General features: G+C 33.6%; 1 protein-coding gene across 1 annotated transcript; it reads right to left on the reverse strand.

Moving 5' to 3' along the window:
- Positions 1-8,039: 8,039 nt before the first annotated feature.
- Positions 8,040-10,658, reverse strand: LOC138893343 (stemmadenine O-acetyltransferase-like). Its single transcript, XM_070177494.1, has 3 exons — positions 10,131-10,658; positions 9,103-9,634; positions 8,040-8,595 (listed from the first exon to the last, which is right to left on the reverse strand). Exons 1-3 carry the CDS (start codon positions 10,605-10,607, stop codon positions 8,261-8,263), a joined length of 1,344 nt encoding a protein of 447 aa, XP_070033595.1. The 5' UTR covers positions 10,608-10,658; the 3' UTR covers positions 8,040-8,260.
- Positions 10,659-22,240: the final 11,582 nt, after the last annotated feature.

Consider the following 22,240-nt stretch of genomic DNA (forward strand, 5'->3'; position numbering starts at 1 on the left):
CAATTGATGAAGATGTAACGGTGAAAATAAATTCCAAATTCCTTGTAACGGGCAACATACTTATTGTTGTGGAATATTCTCCATTAAATGCTATCGGGCGAAAAGTATTTATTACATCCTTATGAGCGTTATTATTTCCGGTGATAGACGGGACCGTTGGCTTCGGTGTTGGCTATCCCCCGTCTTAGGTTCCACGTGTCCCTCTTTTGGGCAGCTACATAGCATAGCATATTTTACCCTATACATGTGCCTTAAACCTTGCATTCCATTAATTTGTTTGACTTGCAATCTAATATGTTGGTGTTCTCACTACTAGAAAATCATAAAATTTCGACTGATATTTTCGGCGGAAACAAATTGTCATAAATTTCCGACGGAATCCGTCGAAATTTTAAAAAACACATCAATTATATTTTTAAAAAATATTTTCGACCATATTTACGACCAAATCGGTCACTAATTTTGGCGTAAAAACCAGTTTGATTTTAATTCTGACTGATTCAGTTGGTAGTTTTTTTAAAAAAAAATAATAATTAAAATGACAATTACGACCGAATCAGTCAGAATATTTTTTTAAAACCCTACCCGACCCCCGTTCCCCCAAAACAGAAACATATCTTTTCTTCCTCCCTCTCATCCTCCTTCTCTCTCCCTCTCGTCCTTCCTCACCATACTCCTTATTATAGGTAATGTATTCTCTCTCTCTCTCTCTCTCTCTCTCTCTCTCTCTCTCTCTCTCTCTCTCTCTCTCTCTCTCTCTCTCTCTCTCTCTCTCTCGTTTCCTCCACCCTTATCCCTCTCCTTCCTCCTCTCTTTTCCCCTTAATTGTTTTAACTTTAGTTTTTGTTTTCAGCAGTGGTTCCGCGACGAAAACAACACATTTTTTCACTAGCATTGTTTCCGTCGAGGAAAGTACTTCGTTGACATATATATCTTATTTTTATTGTTAAATTTGTAGTATTTTTAGTTGTTGTAGGCTTATTAGATTTTCTATATATGAACATCCTAGCTAGTTGAATTAGGTATAGTTGAAATTTTAGGGATTTTAGTTTTTGAATGATACTTAATATAAAACAAAAAGAGAGAAGAATATTTGTTGTTCCTATAGGGATTTTGTTTTGAGAAATTCTTTTGTCACCATTATTATGTAAATTAGATTGTCTAATTTGTCCAAAAAAATAATGTCATAAATAGTCACTCAATTTTGGGTTAAACAAGAATATGTTAAGAAATCCTAAATCTAATTTTAGCAATTGATTAACTTATTTTCGAAATATAAAAGGTGACATGTTGGCATAAAGTAATTGAGAAAACAACAAGGAAAACAAAATTTCACTTTCACTTCCAACGGTAATTAAGCCAAAGGGATGGAGGGCTATATATGAGTATACTGGAATATAAAAAAGAAGATTGTTAAGAATTTGAAGAATTAAAAGACTGCAATTCAAAATTGTGGGTTATTAATCTAGAAATAAATAAAAAGTTCTACATGGATTATTGGTTTGATATATTAACTTTATAGTTTATTGATTTTAATTATATTAACTAGTTATAGTTTAAAGCTTTGGTGTAAAGCTTGTTGTACTAGGTTCATTGTTGCTTGTTAGTTTTATTATTATAATGATATTATATTTAAATTTTTTTAATTTCAACATTAAGATTAATTTGTAAATTTGAGAAATCACTAGTTAATTTGGATTATATGAACATTTAAGAAGTTATTAAAATTTAATTATTATAGTTAAAGACTTATATTATTTAGAATAGGGATTAATGTGAGATTTCGAGTGTTAAAATATATTAATTTAAAAAATAAAATATATTAATTAAAGTGCTTTGACACAATGATACGTATATATCTAAAAGGAACCTTTGAAATAGTATAACTCTGTAACCAGTTTAAATAAATCAAATTATTTTAAATATCTCATTTCTATATTTCTATTTGTGTAGATGGAATTTGTGCATCGTAGATGGATATATAATAGAAATCATCCTAATCGTGCGGGGTTGAGGGATGAATTTATTGAAGGGGTTGCTGAATTTATTGCTAAGGCTCAAACACTTGATGATTTTCTTATTGGTGGAAGGATAGGTGCCATTGTGTGAAATATAAGTGTGTTAAGTTATTGAAAACAGACGAAGTTAAAGTTCATCTCTACAAGAAAGGGTTTGTTAGAAAATTATTATTTATGGACTGTTCACGGGGAGAATCATGCTAGTTTAGATGATGTTAACTTTCATAATTCTTTTGATAGGGACGGTAGCCTCATTGCGGAGCATAATGTTGAAAATTCTCGATACAATGAAATAATGAGGGGTGCTTTTGGAATGTTTCCTGGGGTTCAATCCTAACCAAATGATGAGGCTAAGCGTTTCTATGAACAGTTAGAGGAAGCTAGTCATCTATTGTATGAAAGCTCGATGCATTCCAAGTTGTCTGTTGCGGTTAGATTTCTAAGTATTAAATCAGATAGTTCTATTTCCCAAGCGGACATGAATTCTATTATTGGGCTTATGAATGAACTTAATCATAGTAACATTGACTTCCGCCCGAGTTATGCATGACAAGTCCATACATGTTCCTAACTTGTATTGTTCCAGGTCCACGCAATCCAAAACGTTTTATTGATGTATACTTGTAGCCTTTGATTGATGAGTTATAATTATTATGGCATCAAGGGGGGAAACATATGACATATCAACTAAACAAAACTTCAGATTGCATGTTGCTTTGATGTGGACTATAAATAATTTTTCTCCTTATGAAATGTTGCCCGTGTGGTCGACTGCTGGAAAGTTAGCTTGCCCTTGTTGTATGGAAGACACAAAGCATTTACTTTGAAACATTGAGGTAAAAATACATGGTTCGACTACCATCATAGATTCTTGCTAATGAATCATGAATTTAGGTGAAATACAAGTGCATTTATGAAGAACCGAACTGATTTTGAGGAGTCACCGGCTTGCTTGTGTTCAGAAAAAATTTGGAACAGAGTAAGGGATCTGCCTAAAGTAACAGAGTCTCCACCATATAAGATACCAGGTTATGGTGTCACACATATCTGGACCAAACAAAGCATATTTTGAGAGTTGCCTTATTGGAAGCACAATCTTCTTCGGCATAATCTAGACATCATGCATATCGAGAAGAATTATTTTGGCAACTTGTTTAATACTGTTATGGATGTTACTAACAAGACCAAAGATAACTTGAAGGTCAGGATGGACCTAAAGAAATATTGTAGGCGGAGTGAGTTGTCTCTAACATACTTTAACAACAAGATTCAGAAGCCCAAAGCTAGTTACATGTTCACCTCGGACGAGAGAAGAGAGATTTGTAGTTGGATTAACAATTTGAGGATGCCTGATGGGTACGCATAAAATTTATCCATGTGTGTTGACATGAAAGAATGGAAGTTGGTGTTAATGAAAAGCCACAATTTTCATATTTTCATGAAAACGTTGATGCATATTGCATTCAATACATTGCCTGATCGAATATGGAAACCGATTACAGAGATAAGTTGATTTTTTAAGGATTTGTGTTCTAGAACATTGAGGGTGGAGAACCTAATTAATATAGAGAGTAACATTATCTTAACTTTAAACAAGCTGGCAAAAATTTCCCCTCTTGGTTGTTTTGGATGTAATGGAACATCTTCCAATTCACCTTGCACAAGAGACACGACTTGGAGGGCCAGTTCAATGTAGATGGATGTATCCCTTCGAGAGGTAATTCCATTTAATCATTTACCTTTTGTATTTGCTTTAAAGATTGTTTCGTCTAAAAATAACACTATGTAGGACTATTGGCAAATGTAAACGAACGGTAAAAAATAGATCAAGAATTGAGGGTTCGATATGCGAGGCATATGTGGCTAAAGAAACATCTTATTTCTGTTCATACTATTTTGAACATGAAATGCACCACTATTTTCTATTTTTAATCAATCAGGTAAAGGAGGTCCAAAAAATTATCCAAAGCGAAGGTTGTCTGAGATGGAGCTAAAGTCAGCTACAACACATGTATTGTTGAATTGCCCTGAGGTCCAACCTTATTATAGGTAAGTACATATTTGTATATATTACATATTTTTTTATTAGATCTACCACTGATTTAATTAATGAAAGTAATAATGACAGTTACTTTATTGGTACATATGGGCAAGATGTTGTTTATCCCATATTTTCAGAGTGGTCTAAAGAATTTATAAGTATTACTTATTATTTAACATGATTCTTATTATATGTAAATTAATTATATGTATTTTTAAAATTCTAAATTATATTTAATTATATATATAGGTTCATGATCCAGCTAATGGCATTAATGACCCATTTTTACGTGATATAGCTTGGGGACCTGATCCTAGAGTCAGAATGATGTCTAAATACTTGGTCAATGGGTATAAGTTTCATACAGAAGAATGGTCTAATGGAAAGAAAACCAACAATAGTGGGGTATGGGTGAAAGGTGATGGAGATATTAATTATTATGGTTTACTTCAAGAGATTTTGGAACTGGAGTATACTGTAGGCCGGCCGGAAAAACAAGTTGGTACTCTTTCGATGTAAATGGTATGATCCAACACCGAGTAGAGGTACAAAATTGCACGCTCAGTACAAAATAGTTAGAATTAAGATCCCTTTATCATTACACAAAAGGTGAACACAAGTGTATTATGCTCCTTTTCCTTTAAGGAAGAATAAGTCTGCATGACGGGTAGTTTTGAAAACAAAGCCCGTGGGTAGAGTGGAAGTCGAAGATGCATTAGATGTGGCGTACCAGAATGATATTTCAAGTGTTGAATCAATAGTGGATGATAAATTAGCAGATGAATTGCAGCATAATGAATGGATATATGAAGAATTTGATCCTTCTGTCCTTGGACCAAATGAGGACGAAGATAGAGGTGTTGAACATGAACCAAGTGATGAGGAAGAATTACTAGATGAAAGTAAAACAGATGATGATGAAGACTTAGATGATTACTATCAAGATAGCGATGGGGATTGACTTGTTATTCTTTTTTATGTTGTTCTTCCTTCAATCATTTAATATATTTGAAGAATTTTTGTATGTTTTTTATGACATGTTGGGGTTTTTATGTTATTCCTTTAATTATCTATTATGTTGTAAAATTATTTTATATTTTTATGACTTCTTAGTTTGTTTATTTATTTCTTTAGTCGTTTAATTTGTAGAATAATTATTTTGATATTTACTATCACTTGTTGTATTTTTTATTTTTTATTTTATTATGATTATATTACAGATATGGCATCTAAGGGGAAGGAAAAGATGAAATCTAAGAAGAAAAAATAATCTGTTCCAACTACCTCAAGTATGCCAAATATGAGTCCTCCTCTTCCTTGCCATCCTCTTCCACATCCTTCTCAGTTGACTTCATTGCCCTCCATCTAATAATTTAGTTCAGTATTATTCTATGCCTGCCAAAGGAAGTCAAAATAATATTGCTTTTAACTTTGTACCCACACCTTGTATATTATTTTCTTCAATGAGCTTTCATGGTAGTCAGCATGGTGGCTCACTAGTTGTTGCACCCTCGAGCGTTCATGGTAGTCAGCATACTGGCTCACCAGCTGCTGCAACCCCGAGCTTTTATGGTAGTCAGCATGGTGGCTCACCAACTGCTGCATCCCCGAATTTTTATGGTAGTCAGCATGATGGTTCGTCTTTTGTTGCTCCACCATCTTCCACTCCATTATCATCATCCATTACCAATATATCTATGTTAGATATTGAAGGCTCTCGCCCAGTTACATATAGTGTTGCTTCTACACCATCTAGTAGACGCATGCAGAATCTTGGAGGGGAAGTACAATATGATAGTTATAATCGATTGATAATCGTCCCCTACGAGGATGGGTAAGAAAGTTCTTATACTATTTTTTAAGTTTTGAATGTACTTTTAAATATGTTAATATTATGGAAGATTTATTTATAATTAAAACTTTTGAAACTTTAAGATGGTTATTAGTTATATATGTTAACTTTATGCAGGTTTTTGCCATCCTTTTAGTCTACACATTTGGTTGTGGATTCTATGAAGCCATTTTATCATTTGCCGTGAAATTCTTGGAGACAGATACCGTACAACATCAGAGAGAAAATGTGGAATCAATTTAGGATAAAAATTGATTACATTTATTTAATAATTATCGTCTTCATCTAATGTTACTTTTTTTATATTTCAGACAAAGTGTACATGGCATCCTCAACATCAAAATTAACTAAATAATATTTTCGAGAAGAAAGCTGCTAAGCGGATTAAAGATACTATGTTCACTGGTCGGAATGCTGGTAAAATGCCAGAGTAGTTAAGAGAAGATGTTTGGGATAAACTTCTTGCGAAATGGTATACCGATGAATGGAAGAAGAATAGTGAACAAGAAAAGGCAAACCGTGCTTCCAGTAAAGGTGGCTCGTTGCACATAGGAGGTTCGATTAGTTTTGCAGCTCATAAACTAAGATTGGTAATTAGTTATAAATTTTTTCTTAGTTTTACATATAGAATTTTATGACTGTAATGTCTAACTCATACTTTTTCCTATGAAGGAAAAGGAAAGAGGGTGAGATGTGAGTCACGCTGAGGTCTTCGAGGAGGCGCATGAGAAAAAGAAGAAGGACGGTACAAGAGAACACTGGGCGCAGACGCGTGCGTCATACGCATATGTAAAATACTAACTTCATAATTATTTATGGTTTATTCATATTAGATTGTTTACATAATAATTATATTTTCATTTTAGGAAGATTATCATAAAAGGGTAGAAGATTGACAACAAACTCAGCCTCCTTGAACTCAACCAACACCTGATGATATGGCTTCATTGTAGACAGAGGCAGCGGGTGGAGTAAACAAAAGTAGAGTCTACGGACTTGGAGTATGTCGACCTACAGGTCATCCAAACCCACTCTTACCCAATTCTTCTTCTTCTCAAAATCAAGAACAAATGGAAGATATGAGAAAAAAAATTCGTGATTTGAAGCAACAGTTGGACTCACAATTCGGAACATTTGTTAAGATGCAGAAATTCATGAGAAAACATGGGCATGATCTATTTGATGATGAAGATGAACAAACTGAATCTGATTTGTAGTAGTTTAGATGTATGGTTTCGGTTGATTAGTAAACTTGATTGTGAGAGACAAGTTTATGTTTTGTTTTTAAACTTGAATGTGGGCTACTATTTAGATGTTTTTATGCCCAAACTTATTAGGTTTAATGGATTTGTTGGTTTATATTGTATTAATGGTTGAATTTGTTGGTTTAGATGTTATATTTGTTGATATTTGTTGATTGGTTATTGGCGTTATTGTATTGTAATTTTTTGACAGGTGGTGTAGCTCAAAATTGAGCAGTATTCTGCCAAGTTTTACAGAAAATTCGGACAGAAACGGTCGGACAGCTGTCCAGTTATTTTTCAAAAATACCCAAATTTCTGACCGAATTGGTCGGAAATGACGAAAAAATTAATTAATTTTTAAGAGTTTTCGACGGATTCCGTCAGAAATTATTTATTTTTTAATTATTAATTTCCGACTGATTCGGTCGGAAATTATATGTTTTTATTATTTAATTTTAAATAAATATTTATTTTTATTTATATTATTACGATTGATTCGGTCGGAAATTGCACATAACTCTAATTTAATAGTATTAATTAATATTCTTGAATAAATAATTAATAACTTGTTATAACATATTAAATTACACTGATCATATAACAGAGTCATTAATTACACTATCATGCGTACAACTTAAATCCTTTTTAAAATAAGCTTGATTAGAGCGCGCTAGTTTAACTTGTTCTTATTTTATTTTTTTTCATGCAAATTATATTATTGCCAGCAGGATGAGCCGAGACGGATGTAATATAAATGTTCCGAATTCACTCACTTCCTAGGCGATGAATTATTTTTACTTTTACTATATTATAGGTATTTAATAGGACGCTACAACTAAGTAAAGAAACCAGCAACAGTACTAAAATAAGGATTTTGGGCCTGGTTAAATGAAATGCTTACTTCATTTGAAACACCTGAATCTATTACGTATTGAAAAACTCGGCACACACTAGACAATGAAAAATGCAAGAAAACATACAATGGAGAGAGAACGTTTGTGCCAGCCAAATTAGAAAGATGCATAACATTTCTCTATCACTTCCAAGACAAATTTTGTAGAAAGTTAATAAATTCTTTGGACCTTTCTCCAAATGAGCTATTTAATTAGTTCGTGCAAATACTTGGATTTGGCTTGGCATATGCGAGAAACTCTGGATCCTTTTCCACAACCCTAATCTCTTCATCATCAGATGCAATCCACAACTCTATACCCTCTTTGCATGCACTTTCTAAAAAGACAAACTGATGTTTGGATCGAATATTAGCAGCATCCAAATCCCCCATATGAGCAACCCAAACAGGCTTTCCCCAACCATAATTAACATCATATATTCCCATATTGCACCAGCTTGTGAATCTAAAAATCTTTATGTTCTCATTTGTTGACACACTTTCAAGCCACTCGTTGAGGGTCGTGAATGTAGACTCGTTGTCTATATCTGTTGAAGACATAATTAAGTAAATTAAATATATATATATATATATATATATATATATATATATATATATATATATATATATATATATATATATATATATATCTGTTGAAGAGCATATTTTCATTTACTTAATTATGTTTTCAGCATTATATATATATATACAGAGGCGGATCCAAGATTTAAATCTTGTGGGTTCAATTTTAAAATTTTTAACATTGAACCCATTATATTTTTAAAGTTATGGGTTCATATCTACTATTTTTGCAATTTTAATAAATTTTTACATACAAATTTTTACTCCGCGTCGAAAGTTATGGGTTCAGTTGAACCCGTAACTAATATGCTACATCCGTCTCTCTCTCTCTCTCTCTCTCTATATATATATATATATATATATATATATATATATAATGTTGAAAACATAATTAAGTAAATGAAAATATGCTCTTTTTCTGATAAAAAATTACACTTTCAGATGAAATGATCACGTAGTTCAAAAGTATATACCTTTAATGTTCTCAGCGGTTAATTGGGCAAACACCTCCCTTAGCATTATTGCCAAATCAGGCAACTCTATGCTAGCATCTAAAGGGTCATAAAAGGCAAATGCTATCCAAAGAAGGTTTCCAAAAGAGTTTTGGGGCAAAGGTGGCTCAACGCGAGGCCTTAAATTTGCAACATGTGTGATCACTAAAGTCTTTGGTGCATCCGTAAGGAATTTAGAGGCTGCTGCAATCCGTTTGCAAAGAAAAGCTGTCAATGCTTCAATCTTAGATGGAAAAGGAACACTTTGGCTAGATGTGTTAGCTTTGAGAGCTTTTATGGCTTTGGAGTCGAACAAGAACCTTCTCATTGGCGATTTTGAGCCTTGGAAATAAAAGTTCTCGAAATTCCTTATGAACTTAATTGGTAATGATTCTATTGGAGGGAATAGAGAGATTGCTGAGGTGAAGTCTGGATCCAGTGTTTTATCACCTTCACCATGGGTAAGCTTGGCCCATGTTTTCAAGAAAGAACTCATCGCAGAAGCATCTACAACCTGTTAGTAGAAAATCAAATTAAAAAAAGTCACAAGAAAGCACGAATTTATAGAGTTGAAAGAAGGCTATTCAGAACATTCATTTTTTTCATCAACAAACATGTTCGTTTAAATTTAAACCTAAATTCAATTCAAGTTTTAAATAAAAACTAAAAATTCTAAGTCATTTTTGACTTTCGATGTGAGACAAACCCACTACAATCTTCATATATTTGCTCCCTCTATTTTATTTATGTGACGTAGTTTGACTTGACATGGAGTTTTAAAAAAAAAGACTTTTAAAATTTGTGGTCTTAAAAGGTTAAAGGGTAAAAGGAGCTTTCAATTCGTGCGACTATAAAAACTTCTCATCGAGAGTAAATGAGTTAGATAGAAAGTTTGAAGTTGATTTTTTTGCAAATATAGAAATGTGTCATTTTTTTGGAACAAATTAATAAGGAAAGTGTGTCACATAAATTGAAACGGAGGGAGTAGTACAAACTATGCAAAAGTCAACCTTGTGAAGCATGCAAACTCCAATTGCTCTTCCACCGCATTCAAATGTGGAGGTTTGTACAGCAAGGAGAGGTTGACAACTCTGTTCTAGGCAGTTTCCTTTGCATGGAAGGAACTTGTTAAGGAATGGAATATCAGGATTTTCAAGAAACATAGAGAGATGGAAGTTTGCTTGAGCTTCCATATATAGAACTCCATCGTCATTGCACTCAATAGAGTTTAAGTCTTTGAATCTACCAGCAAGAGGATAGTAATAACTTAGGGTTTCAGCAAGAGATTTCTTAAGGAGATCTGAAGCCAAGGTATTTTCTTTATTCAAGTGGTCATTAACAACGTTGGCATTATTGTAAAAGAGAATGACTGGGACGTAAGAAGATGGAGCAAGCTGATCTAGGAAGGAGATTTTGTAGTTCCTTAGGTGCTGAGGAGTTGGTACAGAGGGTTTGATGTTTTCCTTGGAAAGAACTTTAACATCCATAGTTTCAAATTTGGGAAGTACACTGAATTTACTGATAATCCCTAGTATCTCTTAGAAGGCCTTTGAAGGAAATCGAAGTGTAGTTGTTGGCCGCATTATTAAAGAATACCTAACTTTTTGGTGTGAATTTATTGGTGAGCAAACTCAAACTCAAACCTATATTTATGTAATGTAATTTTTATTTAAATTTTATACTCCTTACCTCAACTCTAAAATTAATACTCCTACAATAGAATTTGCACTATAGGAGCTATTGGTCATATCTTTGATCTATATACTGTTTTAATTAATATTTATGTAATTTTTAAAAAATTTATACTTCTTAATATTTGTACAGGCGCAACACGCATACTCTAAGACTAGTTATAGTAAAGCACATGAAATGTCCTTATAAATAAAATATCATTCGCCTTTTTTACCCCTTAAAACTAAATTTATATTGGGATAACATTGTCATTTAATAATTTTTCTTATATTTAGGACTTTGAAATCATACAAAAATTTAGTTTATCAAATATTTTCTTATTTGCATTAAGTATAGGATTTCTAACGTTAATTATGTGTTTAAACAATAAAACTTGAAGGATTCTAATTTATTGCTTTCTAACATAATGACGACAAAAAGAAAGAGTTTCCTTAATTAGTTATAAAGTTCTAACAATTTATGAAAGTTAAAGTGACAGATTTCTTATTTAATTTAAATAAGGTTAAATTGGTTCTCTAATATTGGTAAAACAATATCTTTCCCTTGCAAATAACAATAGTAAAATATGTACACGTTTAGGACTAATAATATGTTTAGATTTTTAAAATTAAATATATGAATTTGAGAATCCATTGTTTTGATTAATATATTGTCATTCTTCTTTAGTTTCATCATGTTTTTTAATTCATTGGTATTGAAGACCGTATGATATTTTAGTGTTTATCCATTATTTCCTATATATTTCTTGAAGGTCACCAAAAAAAGGTTCTTTTTATAAAAGAATCCCCATCAAATGCCATAAAAGTTTGATTTTGGCAGGAGAAGATAAGACCATCAAAATCAGCTTTTATGTTATATTGATGGGTAATTTTTTTAAATTTTCATTATATCTTTTTGTTTTCCAGAGGGAGTGAACTTATTTTAACTTCCGTTCTGCTTTTAAGTTTAAGAGTGATTTTCTTCTTATTTGGAAAGATGAAACTAGAATTTTAGTGCCATAAGTTTACTCTTTTGGGGGTGGACGAAAGAAATGATAAAAAGTTTGAAAAAATTAAATTTTAAAATATTGGTACCTACATGCTGTAAAAGTCTAGGCGAGGGTTGTTTATATAACAATTCGGCCGGTCGTTTTGAGTATTATAGCCCCGTTCCCCTATTTATTGCTTGTTCTATATTTGTTTCTTGTTATGTAACTTACTGGGGTGGTTGGCTTGGTTCCAGGGATGTTTCGGAATGAAGTGGGATAATTAGTCCCAAGGTTGGAAGCCTAAGTTGAAAGAGTTGATAGGATGTTGACTTATATGTAAATGACTCCGAAATGGAGTTTTCATGGTTCCGATAGCTCCGTAGATAATTTTGGCTTGAATTGGTGAAAATTGGAAAAGTTGAAGTTTGGAGAGTTGAGAAGTTTGACCGAAAATTGACTTTATGGTTATCGGGCTAAGATTTTAGTTTCGGAAGTTGGAATAGGTCCATTGTGTCATTTATGACTCGTGTGCAAAATTTGAGGTCAATCGGAGTTGGTTTGATAGGTTTCGGCATCGATTGTAGAAGTTGAAAATTTATTAGTTTCATTAGGCTTGAATTGGGGTACGATTCGTATTTTTGATATTGTTTGATGTGATTTTCAGGCCTCGACTAAGTTCGTATGATGTTTTAGGATGGGTTGGTAAGTTTGGATGGGGTCCCGGAGGCCTCGGGGATGATTCACATGGAAATCAGACTAGAATTGAACTAAGAAGAATTTGTGATGTTGCTGATGTCTGGTGCCATCGCACCTGCGGAGGATCGGTCGCAGGTGCGCGACCACAAAAGTGAGCCAGGGGTCACAGGTGCGGTCTAGTAGGAGTTGGGCAGTGGTCGCAAGTGCGAGGAGGTATTCCACATATGCGAGCCCGCAGATGAGACGAGTCTTCGTAGATGTGGAGTTTGGTAGAGGTGGCTCGCGATCGCAGAAGCATAGAGGAATGCGCAGAAGCGGACACGCAAAAGCGAAGGGTGGACCGCAGAAACGGTATTGCAGGTGCGAGTGTTCGTCCGTAGGTGCTGCTTTTCGCGTCCTTAAGTGGATTCTGCAGAAGCGGACCTTTCTCTGCAAAAACGGAGCCGCAAGTGCGACTGGGGTGTCGACAGATGTGAAAATGCATGGGAATAATATAAAATCTAGGGTTAGAGTTATTTCTTTATTTTTGGACTTTGGGAGCTCGGACAGAATATAAGCTACTTTTGATTATTTTTATTCATTAATATTGAATGTCCATTGAATTTTTCACCTAGATTATATAATTTTAAGACGGAATTTGGGGAATTTTGGACTAGGGATTGGAGAGTAGGATTTGGGGATTTGATTGATGATTTGATGTCAGAATTGAGTAATTTTGGTATGGTTGAACTCGTTATTGAATGGGTGTTCGAATTATGTTGGATTGCGAGACGTGGGCCCGAAGTTGACATTTTGGGTTGACTTTTGTCTTTTGTTAAAGAACCTAGCTTTATCATATGGAATTGATTCCTATAGTTGTATCGATTGTATTGAGTTGTTTGTGGCTAGATTCGAGTCGTTCGGAGGCCGATTCGCGAGGCAAGAGCTTGTTGGAGTAGAGATTTGTGCGGTTTGAGGTAAGTAACACTTCTAAACTTGGTTTTAAGGGTATGAATTCCTGAAATATGTGTTATATGGTTGGTGTTGAGGTGACGCGCATGTTAGGTAACGGGCGTGTGAGCGTGCACCATAGTAATTGTGACTCAGTTGATTCTGTGGAACTGTGTAGTCATCTAATCTTACTATTATTCATGTTTTCTCCATGTGTTAGAGAAATTGAGTTATGATTCATGTTAGAGATCATGTTTAGGCTATATGCCGGTACTGTTTACCTTCTTTTGGTTTCGAAAGTAACGGAGGGCTTGACAAATACCTTTTCAAATCTCTCAAAGCCTACTGGTACTTCGGGGTCCATTCGAAATTATTTTTCTTTTTGAGCAGTGCGAAGAAACAGCGACATTTTTCTGATGACCGAAAAATGAACCTGCTCAAAGATGCCAATCTCCCCATGAGCCTTTGGACTTCCTTCACGCTTGATTGTTGGTCCAGGATATCTTCGATGGCTTTGATCTTATCGGAGTTTACCTCAATTCCTCTTTGCGATACCGGAAATCCCAGAAACTTACCAGAGCTGACCCTGAACGCGCATTTCTCGGGGTTAAGTTTCATATTATGCTTCCTTAGGATGTCAAAAGTTTCTTGAAGATGTTTAAGGTGATCACCTGCATTTAAAGACTTAACAAGCATATCGTCTATATAAACTTCCATAGTTTTCCTATTTATTTTTCAAACATCTTATTCACTAGCTGTTGATAAGTGGCTCCGGCATTTTTCATCCCGAAGGGCATCGCATTATAGCAATATGTACCAAAATTCGTTATAAACGAAGTCTTTTCCTAATCCTCCGGGTTCATCTTAATTTGATTGTACCTGGAATAAGCATCGAGAAAACTCATTAACTCATGCCCGGCCATAGAATCAATCATTTGATCGATGTTTGGGAGTGGGAACGAGTCTTTCGGGCACGCCTTATTCAAATCTTTATAATCTACACACACGTAAAATTTATTGTTCTTCTTAGGAATTACTACTACATTAGCTAGCTAGTCTAGATACTTTACCTCTCGGATCGAACCGATATTAAGCAAGTTATCTCTTCCTTGATAAATTTATTCCTAGCTTCAGCAATAGGGCATTTCTTTTGTCTTACCGGAGGTACGTTGGGATCCAAACTTAACTTGTGTACGGATACCTCAGTCGGGATACCAGTCATATCCACATGCGACCAAGTAAAACAATCGGCATTATATTTAAGAAATTTAATAAAACCAGACCTAAGCTCGAGATGCAGTCTTATCCCCAAGTGGAATTTCCTTTCTAAGAATTCTTCGAACAATGCAACTTGATTAAGCTCTTCCGCTGTGGATTTTGTTGCATCCGTCTCTTATGGAACCTAAAAATATTTTGGCACCTGATAAAATTCCGACGTTTCTGCCCCCGGTCTAACTTCATCTAGTTCGGGAGTGGGCACCGGTTCCTGTAATTGCTATGCCGCATGTTCCTTTCCTTTACTACTGGAGATCAAAATTGCATTCATCTCCCTTGTCGCCGGTTGGTCGCCCCTTATATGTTTAACTCCTTCGGGCGTTGGAAACTTCAGCAATTGATGATGTGTTGATGGTACAACTTTCATTTCGTGCAACCACGACCTTCCCAGAATAATGTTATATCCCATATCACCATCTATCACTTCGAAAAGAGTTATTTTCATTACTCCTTCGGCGTTTATGGGTAACAAAATCTCTCCTCGGGTTGTCACGCTCACGTGGTTGAATCCGGCGAGGGTTTTGTGGTCGGAATAATTATTCCGACGAGTTTAGCTTGCTCTAATACTCTCAATTGTATGATATTGGCCGAACTTCCTAGATCTACTATAACACGTTTAATCTTAAAATCTAGCACATTTAAAGAAATTACCAGTGTGTCATTGTGCGGCAGCAGCAATGCGTCTGCGTCCTCCTCGGTGAAAGTGATATCGTCTTCGGCGACTTCCTGGAGCCTTTTGCTATGAGTTATTAATAATTTTGTCTTTTTTGCTGCCAAAAACGTGACTATGTTGATTTCGTCCCCCCTGAAGATCATATTGATCATTTGACGTGGGGGACTTTCTTTACTTTCGAGGGTTCCACGTTGTCCCGGTTACGACCATAATTGTTCTTAGCTCGGTCACTCAAGAATTCTCTGAGATGACCATTTTTCAATAGTGTTTCCACTTTTTCCCGGAGGTGTCGACAGTCCCCTATCCGATGGCCATTCTTCCTGTGGTATTCACACTACAAGTTGGGATCCCTCTGGATGGGATTAGATCTCATTGGTTTCGGGAACCGTGCTTCTTTTATGTTTCTCATGACTGACACCAAAACCACTACACTGACGTTGTAATTATATTCTGACATCTTGGGGTAGGAAGTATCCCGCGCCCCTAACGCTTATTTATCATGTAATGATATATTATTCCGACTGCGATCAGTTCTTCTATCGATTGCGAACCTGTCCGCTGACCGGAAGCCTCTGCCGCGACCTTCGATTTGTTCGTAGGGCAAAAATCGGCCACTCGAAGACCGTTCGTCCATGTCGAAATTGTCTTTTGGTTTTTCTCTGTTCTTTTCCCGTCCTTTTGTTGATGATGGAAAGCCAACCTCATCATCTTCAATCCTTATCTTTGATTCGTACTGATGTTGGACATTCGCCGAAGTCATTGCTTGAAACTCAAGCAGGCTTTCATTCAATTTTTGGGAAGCGTCTGTACTTTTCAGATTTAGTCCCTTGGTGAATGCTTCAGCTGCCCATTCGTCCGGGACAGCTGGGAGCAACGTTCTCTCCTTCTGGAATTGGGTAACAAACTCTCATAGCAACTCGAACCCTCCTTGTACAATCCTGAATATGTCGGCCTTTCGGGCCTCTACTTTTCTGGCCCCAGCATGAGGCTTGATGAAAGAGTCTGTGAGCATCTCAAAGGAGTCTATGGAATACTCGGGTAACAGTGAATACCACATCAAGGCTCCCCTCGTGAGAGTCTCTCCAAATTTCGTTAGCAAAATAGATTCAATTTCATGAGGAGCTAAATCATTTACCTTCACCGCTGTTGTATAGGTAGTAATATGCTCCTGAGGGTCTGAAGTTCCGTCATACTTTGGCACATCAGGCATTTTAAACTGCTTCGGGATTAATTCTGGTTCCGCACTTGGCTTGTATGGAAATTGAGTATACTTCTTTGAGTCCGGACCTTTCAGCACCGGTGGTGCGCCCGGGATTCGGTCCATGCGGGCGTTCACTTCCTTCATAAATCGTAAGAGTTCATTCTTGAAGGGATCTTTTTTGTTATTGGGACCGGAGCTGCTCCCCCAGCCCCATCGGAGTCAATTTTGCCCCTCAGGGTGTTGTTGTCGGCCCTCTGCGCTGTTTGATTCGCGGGAGCGCAGAGAAGAACTGGATCTCGTCTATTCGTATTATTCGAAGCCCCCGACAACGCCTTCTTTAACTCTGTCATAACCTTATCCTGTCGCGTGAGGTGGCTTAGAATGATCGCTTGTTGTTCTTGTAGGACCCTTACCGCATCAACAACATGTTCCTCCTTAGCATCATCAGGAGTTATCTCCCGTACATGTCGAGGATATTGCCTGTCATGCACCGGCGTGGCTTCATTCTTCTCATTGTGGGTGTCACTAATTGAGTCCTCGAAATGAGGTTGATCCCCTCGAACCTCGGGATTGTGCGTGTTGTTAACACCGTTATCTGCCATTTCTTATAATTTTATCTAAGACAAAATAATCAAAACACGTTAGTAAAAAAGGCAAGGATCAACTTAATTGCACGGCTGTCTAGGCCCCGCGGTGGGCGCCAAACTGTTTACCAGTAAAACGGTACAATTGAATTTATACGCGATTTCTAGACAAGTGAATTAATTTGATCCTCAAATAATAAGATAATTGAAGAAATATATAACACTTAGCCTTGATAGGAAGACGAAATGACAGAAATAAAGACTCTGGTAGTGAAGCATCCAGATGCAATAGTAATAAGAACAATAATAGAAAATAAGAAGGTAAAATTGATTAGAGCTTTGAGTAGATTGTAGTATTAGTTTGCCTGAAAATTCGTATCCTTATAATGCTAACAGAGCTCACTATTTATAGCTACGTTTAGGAAATAAGGTTCTAGGATCGTGCCATTCTTTAATGTCAATTATGAGGGTCATTGATGAAGATGTAACGGTGAGTATAAATGCCAAATTTCTTGTAACGGGCAACATACTTAATGCTGTGAAATATTCTCTATTAAATGATATTGGGCAAAGAGTATTTATTGCATCCTTATGAGTGTTATTCTTTTCGGTGACAGACTGGACCGTTGCCTTCGATTTTGACTATTCCCCTTCTTAGGTTTCATGTGTCCCTCTTTTGGGCGGCCACGTAACATAGCATATTTTACCCATATATGTGCCTTAAACCTTGCATTCCATGAATTTGTTTGGCTTGTAATCTAATATCGTGGTGTTCTGTAGGTCAAAATTGGAATGCAGTAGATGTAATAAATGACTTACCATCTTTTTCTTTTTTTTTCATTCGGCAGCACAAGCGCAATAAATGACATTACCATAAATTCCCAGCTTCCATGTTTGACCTAGTACTAAACCATTTAAGTCCTGAACAGTAACTAGACCATGATGAGCAGTTAGGCACGCTACAACAAAATGTATCTGTAGCTACGAAATCTAAGCTACAAACCTAAATTTTGTAGCTATTACTCAATAATAGCTACAAAAATTAGAATTTCGTGGCTATTTATAAATTCTTAAAATTTCTTAGCCGCAAAACTAAATTTACAAAGCTAATTCATAATTTTTGCTATAATTACTAATTTTTGTGACAATAACTACCTAAACAGCTATAAACTTATTGCTACAGTAAAATTTCATAGCTAATCATAAGTTTTTGTCACTAGTTAAAAAGTTACTGTAGCAATAGTATACTTTTAGCCACAATAATGTTTTTGAAACAAATTGTTGTAGCTAAATAAATATTTTGCTTCAAGTTATAAAATATTGTGGCAATAGTTGGCTTAATAGCTACGATTATTTGTCATGACAAAATAATATAGCCACAAATATTTTGATATGATATAGCCACAATTTTGCTTCAATTTTTAAATAAATCGTGGCAATAGTCGGCTTAATAACTACAATTATTTGTCATAAATGATATAGCTATTATTTGTCATAAATGATATAGCTATATATTTATTGTTGTGGTAAAATTTTATAGCTATTCATAAGTTTTTGCAACGACTCGAAACTTCGTGTGGGAATAATAACATTTTAGTCACATTAAATTAGTTAAAACACAATCTTGTAGCTAATTGATATTTTTGCTTCAAGTTAAAAAAAAAAACGATACAAATAGTTAGCTTAATAGTTCCAATTATTTGTCATGACAAAATGAATAGTAGACAATTACCTTTCATAATTGACCATAACTATATATATTGTCATACATTTGATGTTATTATTGCAGTAATAATATGTTAAATATAATAAATTAGCTGCAAAAAAAATTTGTGGAAGAATTCTTTTACTTCGACTATGAAAGTCATGACAAGAGTTAGTCTAAAAATTATATGCAGTTATGAAAAAATAATTTCATAAAGAAATTTGGAAAAGCAACAATGTATATAACTTGAAGAATTAATTAACTTCTAAATAAGAAAGAGTAAAATGAAAAGCATCTTCAATCTTAAAATAGAATTTAAACAGAATAAAAATTAAACTGATAAAAAGTATAGTAAAATAGCTAGGGGTTTGCAACGAAAAATGAAATTTGTTGCTAGTTTTTGAACTAACATATAGCAGAAGATCTAGAAACGAAACTTCTATCGCTAACTTTATTATTCATTTTAATTTTTAGGTTTAATCATTATAATATCAATCAATTTTTAGATACATTTGTTGTATTTTAAAATCAAACTTACTTCCCCTATATTATAAAAAGCTTACACTTACACCCTCTATGAGGTAAATGTATAACTACGTTTATTAAAATAAAACTATTAAATAATAAATTACAATTATAGCATTATTCATGTACTTATATTTTTAAAATTTTAAAAAGAGGATAAACATTTTTGTTGAAAATCTTTATTCATGCAGTTGATTAAAAAGAATAATAAATATTTTATGAAATCTGCATCTTTCTTAACTCTTAAACATGAAATGAACCCAAAATACTTAATTATATAACTAGAATTGTTATATATTTGAAAAAAATAGTTTTATCTTCCAAAAGTCTTTAACTATAATGATACAATTCTTTTTTTTCTCTCTAAAAATATGTAAGCCTCTTATATAATGAAAATCCTACACAAATAAAATAGCATACAACAAATTTAAGATAATTTTTCAGCGGTTCAATAAATAAACAAACTAAAATAAAATTGAGTTATTCATATGTAATAAGAATTTTATAATTAATTAAAAATACAGATAACTTACATGTTTAAAATTTAAGAAAGTTTTCACTAATAGTTGCATATCCTATCAAGCAATTTATATTTAATCACACACGTGAATAAAAATTTTCAACAAAAATATTTATCTTCTCTATTAAATTTTATAAAAATAATACTTAGAACATTTTATTTAAAAATTTAATTTTTTAATAAGTATATTTTAATATACATTTAGTTATGGATATACCTCAGAGGAAGTGTAACCGTAGAATTTTCATATTATAGGGGATATACGTATTTAATTTTACTATATATAGTTACACTAAGCATTAAGAGTTTAATATGGTTGACATCCAAGTCCATAGAAAAATTGATTATATTATAATTATTATTAAACAAGTTTTACGTACAGTCAAATTTTGTTCTGATATTTTTTTGTTGCTATAGTGAAACATCGTTATAGAGGATACGTATTATAACATAACATAAAAATCGATTATGAGAAAAATTTGACTTTTATAGTGAGTGATTATTGTATAAGGATGTTATTATAAATAAGTCTGACTATATAAGTTTCAATTATAATTAAAAAAAATGGAATTATATCCCACAATTATGTGCATGACTAATTATATCAAATTTAAACAATTATAATCTTTACTAACTTCATTTTACAATAAATTATTTATATTACTGAATCAAAGAATTAAGAATTTAATATAATTCGTATACAGAAAGAGGATCTTGTCTTTCAAAAAATTGAGAATTTAATATTGCTTGATAAATGAGTTTATAAAAAATTAATTAGTATATAATAATTCATATCAAACTAAGTAGTACTTGTGATTTTCTAATATAATTTAAAAAAATATGTAATTATACAGTAACTTTGTGCTTGTAATTATTTAGATTGATCACTAATTATATTCAATTTGAATAAGCATAATTGTTTTTATAAATCTAATTAAACACTAAAATACGAATCTAATATAATAAAAATAGGAGTATATAACAAACTACTAACAATATCATATAGTATGCAAGAAACTTTAAAGAAAAAATTAATTTAGAATATCTTTATTTTATGCAAATAATTTATTTTTTCTATGTTACTTAACATAAATTATATATTTATTCTTTTTGTATTTTCGTAGGTAGTGTTCTTACTTATAACTGTTAGCACTTACATTTCTTTGCATTTACTGAATAAAGATGTATTAATTTAAAAATAAAAGAAAGCAAAATTATATTACATAAGTATATAACAACAAGTAAAAGAATGACAAACAGCAATTGCAATTGGCCCAAAGCAAAATCACCAAAACCTAAACTACATTCTGATCTCTTCGGCCGCCAATCCCACCCCCACATCCCCTTCCCCACTTTCCCAATTCTTTCTTCAACCATGGTTACACTAAAAAATGCGAGAACGACAGAGAAGAAGAGTGAGAGAGAACCCCATAGCTTATTTATTCTAGAGCAGAATAGGTAAGCCCGTATCTTTATATTTTACGTTTGTGAATTTTCTCATACCTACTTGACATGAATTTTTGGTTTTAATTTTGCGAATTATTCAGCAATTTAATAATCTGCCCTATTTTAGTCTAGTGCCAGACAGCATGATCCGCCTCCAATTACAAAGTGATTTGTAACTTAGAAAGCATCAATGAGACTCGGTTAAGATTCTTCTTAGTCTTTGCAAGCAATATGTCTTTAGCTTCATTAATTTTTGAAGCAATGTAGTGGCTACCTCTTGCATATGTGATCAGTTATTTTTTTTGCTTTGAGGTGTTAAAATACTTTATTCGTTGACAGGCAGATTTGTGAAGTTAGAGCAGCAATGACAAGTTAAGACTAAAGCTAAGGTGCAGTAGTCGGTGCTACTTAGGGAAGAGAGAAAGGCGAAGACGATGCTACTTTGTGTCTCAAGCAAGATGGTGTTGTAGAAGACTTACGTATCGTTCATTTTTTGAAATTTACAATTATGTGCAACTTGAAACCTATTGTGGAATGTAAATTTTTTTAATTCTTAGCTACATTGTAACAATTCTTATATGTATCTATTTTGTAATCTAAAATATTTGAATTTTAGCTGCAGGATAAAATTCTTGTGACCAATTATTTGTGGCAAATTCTTCAATTATAGCAATAAAAATTTAGAATTTGGGGCTACACATATATATAATTGATGGTTAATTTTTTCACTTTCCGTAGCAAATGATTAAACGATAGCTTTAATTCTATATATTTTATGGCAAAAAGAATGAATTCTTAGCTACATACCAAAATGTTTGTGGCTAATACTTCAATTATAGCTATAAATTTTTGAACTCGTAGCTAAATAAAAGAACAATTGCCACGAGACAGGTATAAAAATAGCCA

This window comes from Nicotiana tomentosiformis, chromosome 6 (assembly GCF_000390325.3).
Source record: "Nicotiana tomentosiformis chromosome 6, ASM39032v3, whole genome shotgun sequence".
NCBI classification, from domain to species: Eukaryota; Viridiplantae; Streptophyta; class Magnoliopsida; order Solanales; family Solanaceae; genus Nicotiana; species Nicotiana tomentosiformis.